Source organism: Amborella trichopoda, chromosome 6 (assembly GCF_054954075.1).
Source record: "Amborella trichopoda isolate Santa Cruz 75 chromosome 6, AtrichopodaSantaCruz75HAP2 v2.0, whole genome shotgun sequence".
NCBI classification, from domain to species: domain Eukaryota; kingdom Viridiplantae; phylum Streptophyta; class Magnoliopsida; order Amborellales; family Amborellaceae; genus Amborella; species Amborella trichopoda.
In genome coordinates, this window is record NC_142341.1 from 34403735 (window position 1) to 34415777 (window position 12043).

General features: G+C 41.7%; 1 protein-coding gene across 21 annotated transcripts in view; it reads left to right on the forward strand.

Moving 5' to 3' along the window:
* The first annotated feature begins 388 nt into the window (after nt 1-388).
* HEMG2 (Flavin containing amine oxidoreductase family) overlaps nt 389-12043 on the forward strand; it is a 139148-nt gene continuing 127493 nt past the window's right edge. For 5 of the 21 annotated variants that reach the window (XM_088869811.1, XM_088869791.1, XM_088869809.1 and 2 more), the window contains exon 1: nt 493-631. Coding sequence is in view for 1 of the 21 variants with exons in the window: in XM_088869788.1 (XP_088725914.1) it covers nt 601-631 (31 nt within the window). In the remaining 20 variants the exon portion in view is untranslated. Of the gene's footprint in view, nt 632-12043 lie in introns of all 21 variants that reach the window. The other 16 variants (XM_088869800.1, XM_088869806.1, XM_088869798.1 and 13 more) reach the window with 8 other exon arrangements.

Genomic DNA, 12043 nt, shown 5'->3' on the forward strand with positions numbered 1-12043 from the left:
TAATTTTGAACATCAGGACACTATCTTTTAGTAGATTTTTTGAGGTGCATCTTCTAGTAGAATTTTTTCCAAAATGAAATCACTGAGAATTCTTATTAGTGGGCAAACAAGCAAACAAGAGTTGGTTGCTTCTAAAATTCTCCTGCCGCATAGTTATCAAAACCAAACCAAACCAAACCATTACTCAGATTAATCTGACTTCCAACTAGTGCCATAAACCAAGTTTTAGTCTAAAACTGTCTATATTTAATTAGTTGTACCAGTTGATTTTAACCAGTTCAATTAGTAAAATAAAAAAATATTGTTTAATATATTTATATTTTTAAGTTATTATTTTGATTATTTATTTATTTAGCTATTTAAGAAATCGGTTCAATTTGTTTTCCCCCGTTTTGACGTCACGAAAGCCCTCGTCCGTTCCCGGTAAAATTGGTCTATACGTTCCGTTCCGTTCCGCGTGGCCTTCAATTTTTTTATTGCCCATTTGCTTATGCACTCTATCCATCTGTATTTTCTCTCTACTCCCGTTTCTTCATCAAAGGCCGCAAAACATTGCTGCAGAGTAGGGAAGCTTAAACCTTAGTCCAGAGCAGAACAGCAATGGCTTCAGCACTCCATAAAAAAAAGGATGGTAAATCTCTCTCTCTGCTTATCAGTTTTCGGCATAATTTTTTTGAGGAATCAGTTTTCCGCATAATTCGTGCTCTTTATCGTGCTCTTTGTCGTGCTCCTTGTTCGTTAAGTGTTGTAATATTCAATAACGAATGATGAGGTAAACTCTGTTTTTGCTTGCTTAAAGGATCTTTTTTAATTTGTGAATGCTTTGCATTGTTTTTCTTTTCTTCCCTCTTTTTGGGAAGTGAAAAAGAAAAATATGTTCAGAAGTAAAAGTTCTGGAAGTTATATGTGGTATCCAAAATGAATTGTTTTTGCTTTTTGGTTCAATTTATATGATTTAACAGAAACCTGTATCGAATGGTTAATCAAATAGGTTGAAAGGACACTTACATTAGACCAACTTTTGAAATATTTTCGACAACTTACTAGAAATTCATTTATAATGCCTTCTTAAGGCCCTTTCTCCCTGTATATTTAATTGCAAAATTGATTCTACTAGTTTATTTGTTTTAATTTTTTTATTTTTTGGGGAGAAATAAGATGGTACTAGTTGATCATTAGTTTCTTTCTTTGCTTGCCTTTTTTTTTTTTTTTAAACTGATTGAAAAAAATTGTTGGTCATTTGCTTTGAGAGACAACTGTGATTAGTTTCTTTCTTTGCTGTTTTTTTTTTTTTTTCTAAGGATTGGAAAAAATAGTTGGTTATTTGTTTGGAGAGACAACTGTGCTCTTGATTTCATTTCATATTTATTTCTGTCCAATTAAAATATGAGTCAGTTGGTTACAACTTGAGATGTATGTCAATGTTTTACTTTCTTAATTTGGATTTCTTGTCTGATACTTATACTGGCATGAGGCAGTGTTTAAGAAGGAGTTGTCACACCTTGGAGAAGTTGGTAGTCGAGATTAGAACTGCCCAATGCAGAAAAATGGAACATACTAAAGAGTTGTCCCCATTGGAATTTTTTCTTTCCTTGACATCTAAAGGGGTTTCAGCAGTTTCATATATCTCGGAATTTGTTTTCAAGAGTTAACTAAATGTTCCAAAATTTGTCTTATGATTTATTTTAGTTTGAATGGGGTAGAGAGTTCCATGGGGAGATAAGGCAACTGCTTCTGCCTTCATCAACCTGCAAACCCCAGTGAGTCATGAAAGGTATTTGCAAGTATCTCCCATAATATAAGTTGGGCAAATAACAATTTCCCATAAGTTATTTGGAAATGCTTTTTAATCCCTGATGGTATTGGGTTCCAAGGATCTTCTGTCAAAATTAACCTTGAAAGGGATGGGCGGATGGGGCTCCTAGGAAATTCATGGTCTAAGAATTCTCCATCATCCTGCATTCTCTCATAAGTTATTGTGTTCTACTCTATGGAATACTTCAAAGCCAAATCCAAAAGATAATGGTTACTTTTGTCGTTAACAAGTTCATTTCTTGGTTGCGCTCTGATAACAATCACTAAATCTGGAGTTTATGATCTCTTTGTCAAGCGAGGAGAATCTTTGTTTTTCCAGCTTTTAATCACTTGACGCATGGATACACATTTATTTTAAAAATTCCATTATGAATCAGAATTTGTAGGATGAACGATAAATACTCAAATTATCTCACCCTTCATCTCAACCATGAGCCATGAGTTTGCAATAGCTCAAATGTCGTAGAATAACACTGAACTCAGCTGAACAAATACATAAACAAAGGGGTTCAAGTTTACACAGATTTGAAGATTTTTAAACTTTAGATTTTGGACTAAATTAGAAGACGTGCCAGACATACTGAAGTATATTCAAGTAGAATAAAATCTTGAGAGAAAAGGATGACTCTCTACAAGCCTTCAGTAAAAACTAAAAACCGTGCCCAAATAACAAGAAAAACTGAAACTAAAGTTTCCCCTGCGAACTGTTGAATTGAATATTTATTTTGATAACAGTTCTCCCCTTCGAAAATCTGTTACTAGTATGCTCCCCCAGCTGAGTGGTGTTTTTATGTTAGTTCTGATGGTCATGTAGAGAGAAACTTAGGGCACTTTTCTTTTCCCCATGAATAGGATTTACTTGGAAAAGGGAGGGTGATATCCTAAAGTGCACACAGGATCATTAAGAATAGTTAATTGCATGTGGTCACACACGAGCTGCATTTATATGGTTGTAGGATTTTCCTGTATTGGTGAGGTCCCGATGACATCAAGGGCAGGAAAGAGTCCCCGATCCATTGAAACTAGATGACAACTTTGTGGATATTGAGGACCTTACATCCAACATTTCTCGTTCAATATTTTATACATTCTACGTTGGCAAACACAATGATGGATAATTTGGCTAAGGTGGTAATGCAGGAAACAAAATAAAGTGTTGCTAACATTTTGTGGACTGTGTTCTCTTTTAGTTTTTTTGGTTAGACATGGGTATCTCGTGCATTTTTCTTTGTAATGGACTTTTCTGGGATTTACAGAAAAGCCAAGGGGTTTTCACTTACATTTTGGGCATATGAAACTTTGGAGGGAAAATGTCAGAATTTGAATTAAAAATCTGCTTGGAAGAGGTATTGTGCATGGCTTGCGAAGGGTTATTGTCTATTACTATTCCTAGGAAAACTAAGAGAACTTTGGCTCTCGAGCCAAGGCAAGTCTATTAAAAGAGTAAGACTTTTCCCTTGCTAGAATTTAATTTTGTTTCTGTAATTTAAGAAATCAGGAACATAGTTCCCATTTTGGGTGGTTCTTGGACCCCATACAAACTATTGAAGTTAGGCTTTGTTAGCTTCAATTATTGTCTTTGAACCACAACTTAAATCTCTCAATTTCTAATTGATTGTGAACTGTTTCTCTCTCTTTTCTCTCTGTTCTACATCAAGTGGTATCAGAGGGGGAACCCTCTCTTTTGGACCTAGAGTTATGGCGAATAGAATAGGACGTGGAGGCTGTGGATATTAAGGAGGAGGTATCGTGCCAAGGGCAGAATACGAGGGCATGTTGAGAAGGTTCAATGCAATGGAGCAATTGGTAGGTCATTGCTGTTGTGGCTTGTAGTCTTTAAAGCCCATAAGAGCATGTAGCACCAATAAATATAATAGATTGTGCACTTTAGTGGGACTACCGCTAAAGGCAGTCTATGGCCGAGGTCATCTCTAGAACCCTTTTCCTTAGGCATAGGCACTACCCAAAAGGTTATCTGGAGGGGCATCCCATGTTGAGGTTAGATAGAAACCTAGGGATAATGTTTGTAGGCCAAAAGAGCTTCATGCTCTCCTATGTGAGGTTGTAGGCTTGTGAGAGCGATGGCTAAATCCCTAACAAAACTTCTGTATGGCAATGTCCATATGACAACCGTATTTTGGGAAGCAACCATCTAGATGATACATGTACATGTGCATAGAGAGTCCCTCTTGCACTAGTGATTTGTGTATGTGGCTTGCTCTTAGGGGGGAACTTGTAATTCACATATTAGGATCATGGTTCTACTATTTATTGGCTAGCTTTGACATGCCAATCCCTGCGCATGATTGTGGGTCATGGGTTCCGTTGGGTTGGTTTGAGAAGATAGTTGAGGATCATGGATCTTGGTATGGCTGGAGTGCCCTAACAATCATTTTTCTTGACCCATTGGTACTAATCCATTTCAGAAAGACCATAAAAAATATTGTTTTCATATTTATTTATGCTCATGTGATTTTTTAAATATATTTTTAGAATTTTTTTTAAAATAGTTTTTGCATGAAAACCCTTAAAAGGGTTGCATTGATATTTTGGAAATTAAGAGGGGATGGGACCCACATGGGAGGCTATGGCCCTAGTTCCCTCATGGGGTGGGATGTGGGTCCACATGGGCCCCATGCCCCACATAGGTGACGCTCGACTTGTTTCTCAAATATTATGGAGTTCTGAGGATAATAAAATATTTAATTGGGAGTGGGGCTGAGGTCGTGGTGCTAGTTCCACCTCAGCCTCGGCTACAGGTCTAGGTTTCTATTCCCATTGACATATTTGAAAAACGACTAACTATTTCTAAAAATGGGTAGGGGCTTTTATTCCCCATTGATCTACCCAAAAAAAGAAAAAAAGAAAAAAATAAAAAATTTAGTTGGTTGAAAATATATTCTTATGACTTTAAATTTTGACCTTGACTTCTTTGACTTAAAATTGGATCTTTATGTTGATTTCTAATGATATTAGAACTTATTTCTATGTGAATAAGAGTTAAAATTTTATGGGACTATGGAAGATCTAGTTCTAGTCCAACTAAAAGTGGATATGGGTCAAAGATTTAGGAGATAAGGTTCATAGATTTCTTCCTAAATCATGATTGCTGATTTCAAAGATGCTCTGATTAGTTTCTCTTCTCACCTCACCGATTTTTAAGAAATGTTTTGGTCAAACTGAATCCTAATTGAGATAGGAATACCTAAGGACCTTGAGGTCTATATAGGGGAGGTCCTCCCATCATTCTCATGGCCTAACCTTCATATATATCTCTCTTTTCTCTTTCTCTCTCTCTAGCTGTCTCTTTCTCCTCTCTCTAGTGGGTCATGCCCCACCCATAGGAGCCTAGGTTGGCACGCCATCCTTGTTTAAGGAGCAGGGGTTATGCCCAACTCTGTCTTATTAAGGGGAGATCCTACTTAGCTGCAGGCCTCGAAGGATTAGAAGGGCTAGTGAAACCCTAATTTCCTAGTCTGTCCTCTCAGAGCCATAGTTATGTGAAAGGGTATTTCAAATGTGCTTCTTAGTTCAAAGGATTCAGCAGGACCAAAGGATTAGAGTGCACCATTGGTTCGGTAATCGGGTGTGGGTTGTGCTACATCCTAAAAGGGTAACCCTAGGCAGAGGTGCAATAGGTCTTCCCATTTTCTTTCGAGAAAAAGACATACACCCTGCTACTAAAATTATTGTTCCAAATAACACCCTGACCTGATAAATATCTCATGGAATCCCCCAAGTTAAACAAAAAAGGACATTTAACCCGCTCCTTACCTTTTCCATCGTCCAGCTATAGAATTTACCATTCTTTTTGCTTAACCACTATGTTATCTTAATCCTGGAAAAGCTCTCCTCTCTCTTTCTTCCTCTCCCAAGGACCTCTTCCTCCCTCTCTCTCTAGCAACCTTGAATACTTATTTCTTTCTCTCATCTTATAAACCTCACAAGTTAAAAGATGCATCACAAACTCAATTTTTGTGATGAGGTTACTAGAAAAAAGAAGCGTAAATTATGTAATTTGGACAATAGAAAAGCTAAGGAGAGTGTTAAACGCCTTTTTTTGTTTAACTTGGAGGGTTCCATGAGATATTTATAGGTATTTGGAATTATAATTTTAGAGAGGGGGGTTTATGTATTTTCCCCTTTTTTTTATCACTTTTGTTTTGTTAATTCTGGATTCATATTCTGTTTAAAAGTTTGAATTGTATTCGGAGTCTTATTTGGACTAGGATTCCTACTTGGATTAAAACTCTTAGTTAGATTAAAATTCCTAATTGTATTAGAGTTCACATTGTTAGTTTGAATTCAGTAAGAGTTAAAGATCCTATATTGTAATAGGTTTACTTCTGCATTTTAATGTGGCAATTTTAAGTAGAAATTTAGTCATTACTAATGAAATACAATTTTTTGAATTTATACCTTGGAATTCTACATAGCCACACCTTTCAATCTTGCTACTTTGAACGAGAATCGGTTAGTAACAAAAGTAAGGAATCGAGTGAAGAAAGTCCTTTCCACAACTAAAGAAAGGAGAACCCCTTGTTAGAGGATAGGTTGGTCCACAGCCTAGCTAGTTCGGAGCAAGGTGTGGGAGTGGGCGTTTCTGAGTTTTCTGAGAAGTAATGAATTCTTTGATTGGCTAGACATCTTTATTTTTTTTGAGAAATGTTGATGTTTGTATTGCTATAAGAGTGAGAGTACGAGTTTGGGTTAGTCCGAGAGTACCCACTAGATGGGACTCTCGGTAAAAAAGAATAGGTCAAGAGACCCTATATAAATTGGGGTCATAAGCTTGCCCCATTACCAAGTATACAGTGAGTTTACAAAAAAAAGGCTAAAAAAAATTTTACTTTCCCTGAGAAGTGTTCTCCTAGCAATGTACTTTGTGGCCCGATGCAAAAAAGATAGGTGCCTAGTCTTCATCGTGGGCCTTTGCTCCGTCCTTCGCCAGCAGATCCGCGATCTTGTTTGACGTCCTCGAGGTATGCGTCCAAAAGACGGGCATATCCTTGTAAAGGTGTATAATCTCATCATAAAGAGATGCAAGATACCAGGGAGGAGTAGCTTTTCTAGAGGCCCAAGTAATGATTTTTCGGGCATCATCCTCGACTATTAGGTTTTGTCCCCAAGCTCGATCAAAGCTTTGCAGGCCTTTGAGGAGGGCCAATGATTCGGCTTACTGGGAGTCTTGGATGCCAAGGTATTCAGAGTAGGTGAAGAGGATGTTGTGTTGGTAATCTCTAAAGACACCACCCGCACCTGCATGGCCAGGGTTTCCCAAGGAGCACCCATCGAAATTTAATTTGATTGCTTCTTGAGGGGGGGTTTCCAGTCGCTTAGTATTTCTTTTTTCCTGAGTCTGTGTAGTCGAATATTCTGCCATTGACTTAGGAAGGAATTCGATGGGATACCCTTGAAAAGGTGGTGGTTTGACGCTTAGAAGGGTACTAAGGATGTAACCTTATGAAAGAGAGAGGGGACCGGGCAGACCTGTCCCTGAAATATTCTGGTGCTCCTTTCTTTCGAGAATATCCATACGGTTGTTGCCGTGTTGCTTTCCATAGGATTCTGCCTGCTTTAGGCAGTGTGAGGCGTAATTCGAAGCTAGCAGGTCTTTGACCGTTGGTGGTGTTACCTAAAGGATGCCAAATAGTTGCAGCAAGAGGCTCCAAAGGTCTTGTGCAAGATTACAATGGATGAAAAGGTGGTTATTGATTCCTCCTCGCACAAACACATGATGCACCTGTTGGGAATTGGGATTCCTTTCTTTTGTAGGTGATCGACAGTGAGTGCCTTTTGGGAGCCGGCTATCCAATCGAATGTTTGTACCTTGGGAGGTGCTATAGTTTGCCAAACTTGAGAGAGGACCGATATGGGATTAAGAGGAAAAGTAGGGGGTTGGGTGAGTTTCTTAAAGAAGGAGGCCACTATAAACTCCCTTGAAGGGACGAGGGACCATAACAACTGATCCCTCCCTTGGACAGGTATAAAAGTATGGTGTAGGAGTGCCGATAGTGAGAGAAATTGGTTTGTTTCCTCCTTAGAGCGATTTCTTCTGAAAGATGGTTGCCACACTCTTCGACCTCCCTCTGGTATCAACTCCTCCTCTATAGTAGTATCTTTATTCCCTGCTATAGAGTAAAGAAAACGGTAATAGTCCCTCAATGGTGCATGACCTAGCCAGACGTCTGACTAGAAGTGCACTCTTGTACCTTTTCTTGGGTGAAACCTGGTGAATTTTTTGAAGAAAGTGAGGGAGGATGTAAAGGATCTCCATTTCCTGATGCATTGGACCATGGTCTTCTCTCTGGCACGCAAGTGTGTTCTAGGATGTGGTACTTACTCCGTAGTACCTCAGCCTAGACAGTACCCATTTGGGTGGCCAAACGCCACCCCCATTTACTTAAGAGGATGAAGTTTTGTTTTCTCAAGACTCTGATCCCCAGCCCCCCCAGATGTTTGGGTAGACAGACCTTGTCCCAGGAAATAAGATGAAACTTAGTTTTGTCTGCCTGCCCTAACCAGAAGAAGTTCCTCATGCCTTGGTCAAGGCAGTTGGCCACTGAAGTTGGTATTTACAAAAGAGACATAAGGTACATACGTACATTAGCAAGAGTAGCTTTGATGAGGGTGGTTCTTCTTGCTTGGGATAAATATCTCCCTTCCACCCAGCCAACCTTCTATCTACCTTGTCAATGACATGGGACTAGTGTCTCTTTTTTGGTTTTCTTAGTCCCAGAGGCAGGCCCAGGTAGGTAGTTGGGAGATCTTCCACTTTGCATTTCCAAGAGGGTATGAGCTCTCTGATTCGGCCATTGTTTATATCTATACCTCTCATTTTTGATTTCTCCATATTGACCTTATAACCAGTTGCTAGTTGGAAACATTTGAGATAGAGCCTCAGGTTTTCCACTTCTTGTGAGGAAGCATCAAGGAAAACTAATGTGTCGTCTGCATATTGCAGATGCCACACGGTAGGCCCCCGGCTTGAGGTTTTAAAACCTGTGAGAAGACCTGCATGGTAAAGACGACGCAGGGAACAACTAAAAACCTCGGCTGAGATAGCAAAGAGGGAAGGGGACAGGGGATCCCCTTGCCATAGACCCCTCGATGAGGGAAAGTAACCTTTGGGGGTTGCATTGATGAGAATCGAAAAGAATGGGTGAGAATAGCAACCTCTCATCCACATTCTCCACCGATCTTGGAAGCCCATTCTTGCCATTGTCTCGTTCAGGACCGACCAGTTAACGTGTTCGTATGCTTTCTCTCAGTCAATCTTAAAGATAAGACCCGGTCTTTTGGCCAAGTGCCTCGAGTGAAGGCATTCGTGGGCAATTAGTGCTCCATCTAGGATTTGTCTATTTTTAATGCAGGCCGATTGAGAAGATGAAATGATTGAAGGAAGGACCTTCTGTAGTCTTGAGGCGAAGATCTTATAGGAGGAGTTGAGCAAACTTATGGGATGGAAGTCTTTAAGTTCCTCAGCCCCTTGAACCTTAGGTACCAATGTGATGCCCCTTGAACCTTAGGTACCAATGTGATGAAAGTGGCATTAATGGATTTATTGAGTATGCCCCGATGGAAGAATTCTATGAAGAAGCTTATGAAGTCTGGCCGAAAAATTTTCCAAAATTTTTTAAAGGGTGCTACGGGAAATCCATCAGGGCTAGGAGCTTTGTCTTTGGCTAGGTCATCCAAGGCCTTCAAAATTTCGTCTTCTAGAAAAGGAAGTTCCAACCATGAAGCCTGTTCTTCCGATAAAGTCAAAAAAAATAGGTCAGCCATGGCAGGTCTTGGACCACTCGGTGCAGAGTAAAGGTTCTGGAAAAAGGATAGGATGGCTGACTAGATTTACGCCGGCTGGTCTAGATAACAATTATTGACTTTTAAGGTCGAGATGCAATTGTCCCTTCTGCGACAATTTGCAATTTTGTGGAATAAACGAGTGTTATGGTCCCTTACTTGGAGTCAATTGACTCTTGATCTTTGGAACTAGTAAAGCTCTTCTTTTTTGAGGGTAGAGAGGTAATTGAGTTTGGTTTGGGTTCTCAAGTCAGCTTCAGTGGTTGTCAGAGGACGGGACTCTTCAAGGCAATCCAGGTCTTGAATGGACTTAAGAAGAGCGCATTTAATTTGAGAATAGTTCCCAAGAGTGGACCTACTCCAAAATTTGAGAGAAGCTTTTAGAAGTTGAAGCTTTGATTGGAGTTTGAAACCTGCTCGTCCTTTGATCTGGCCAGAAAAGGAATCCCACCAGATGGGGATCAAGGACGATTGGGGGATCTTTCTTCTAGCCAAGCCAGTTCGAATATGAAAGGCTTAAGACCTTTGTTCAAGGTTGAGTTGGTAAGGAGGATGGGGCAATGGTTAGAAATGGGTTTAGGCAAAGCTATGGCGTGTGATCCCAGGAAGGTTTCCTCCCAGTCCACGGCTAAGATAAACCTATCAAGTGTGGAAAGGGTTGGTTGGGGTGAGTGACTAGACCAGGTGAAGCGGTTACCTTGAAGAGGGATATCTAGAAGGTCATTCCTAAAAATGAAGTCTAGGAAATCCGTCATATTCTGAGATAAGGGGGCAAGAGTTTCGTTCATGGGACCAACGTGTGATATTGAAGTCTCCTCCCAAGCACCAAACAGGGTGGGGAGGGAGGCCACAAAATCCAGTTCAGACCAAAGGCGAGGTCGAATAGATGAACAGCAGGGGCCATAAATGGCCGAGAATTTCCATTCTAGACCGTCAGACACTCGAGATAGTAGAATGGTTACTGAGAATTTCCCTAGATGTGAGGAATGTAAGAGATGGTTTGTGGGGTCCCAAATCACCCAAATACCGCCTGAAGCTCCTTCTGCGGGTAGAACTACCCATTGACAAGGCCTCCTACCCCATACTTGACGAATGAGGAAAAGAGAGGGCTCAAGCGATTTGGTTTCAGTAAGTGCGAGAATAGTGGGACAGTGCTTTAAAGCCAGGTCCTTGAAAGCCTTCCTTTTGGCTCGATGACCCAGACCTCTGATATTCCAAGTGATGATCTTCATGGATTTGGAGAAGGGAAAGCAAGAGAGGCTAATCTAGCTGATCGCCTCAAAGAGGGAAGGGGGGGGGGAGGAGATATGGGAACCTACGGAAGAAGAGGGGCCCTCAGAAGAAAAATAAGAGAAGAGGTTAAGGAGCTCCCTTTATCCTTTGGGGCCCACCTTCTGACGACTTTGAGTGTATGTGAGCATGAAGCGATGGGCTGGTCCTTCAGAGCCATCTTACTGAAAGCCCATTATACGATACATCTCCTTCACCCTTTCTAGGTTGCGGTCGTGCCCATCCCCGTCGACCCTCTCGTCGTTTAGCCTAGCCGAGGGGGGAGAGATGGGCATTCCAGGGTTATCCATATCACAGTCTTGCCTATCCCTGTCGACACCCTCGTCATTGACCCTTGCCGAGGGGTAGAGATGGGCATTCCTTGGTCCTTTAACAAGTCCGAAGCCTGATCATGTATTAGGGGGGGGGGGGGGGGGGGGGAAAGAGCAGGGGGAGATGGGGGAGGGTTGGGTTGCAGCGAAGCAAGGGGGGGGAGGGGAGAGAGGTGTAAAGGGCAAAAGGACGGGATCCTTGGTCCCCGGCAAGAAGCCGGGGAGGGGTACAAGGGGGGGGGGGGGGGTATGAGGTAAGATGGGTAGGTAGGTACCAGATAGGCGTAAAATTAGGAGAAGGAAATAGAATGGTGGGATAAGCAGAGGGACCCGAAGAAGTGGTGAGTGGAGTGGATTCTGTTGGCCATGATGAGGAAGGGGGTGTGGGACGAGAGAGGGGCCAAAAGAGGGGGGGCCCAGAAGTAGGATCAGGGAAAGCAAGGTCCATGGGAGGAGAGGGGTTGTTCAAAGGTTTGGAGGGAGAAGGAGGCGGAGCAGACTCTAAAGAGGAGAAAAGCAAGGGACGAAAGGAGAGAGGCACCGAGGTCAACAGAGTGCGGCTCAGTGGGGGACAATGGCTACAAAAAGGAGGCTGGGGAAATGGGAAGGGGAGGGAGGAAGAGGAGAGAGAAGGGAGAGAGAGGAGAGGAAGAAGAGAGAGGCGGGAGAGGGCGACGGGGCCGGGAGGAGAGGGAAGAGGCCGCAAAAGTGGTGGGAAGAAGGGTGGGGGGCACAACAAGAGGTGGAGAAAAAGAAGACGAAGTGGGGGAGAGTGAACAAGGGGAAGGGATTGTGTGCCATGATGACGCCTGCAGTCGGTGGCC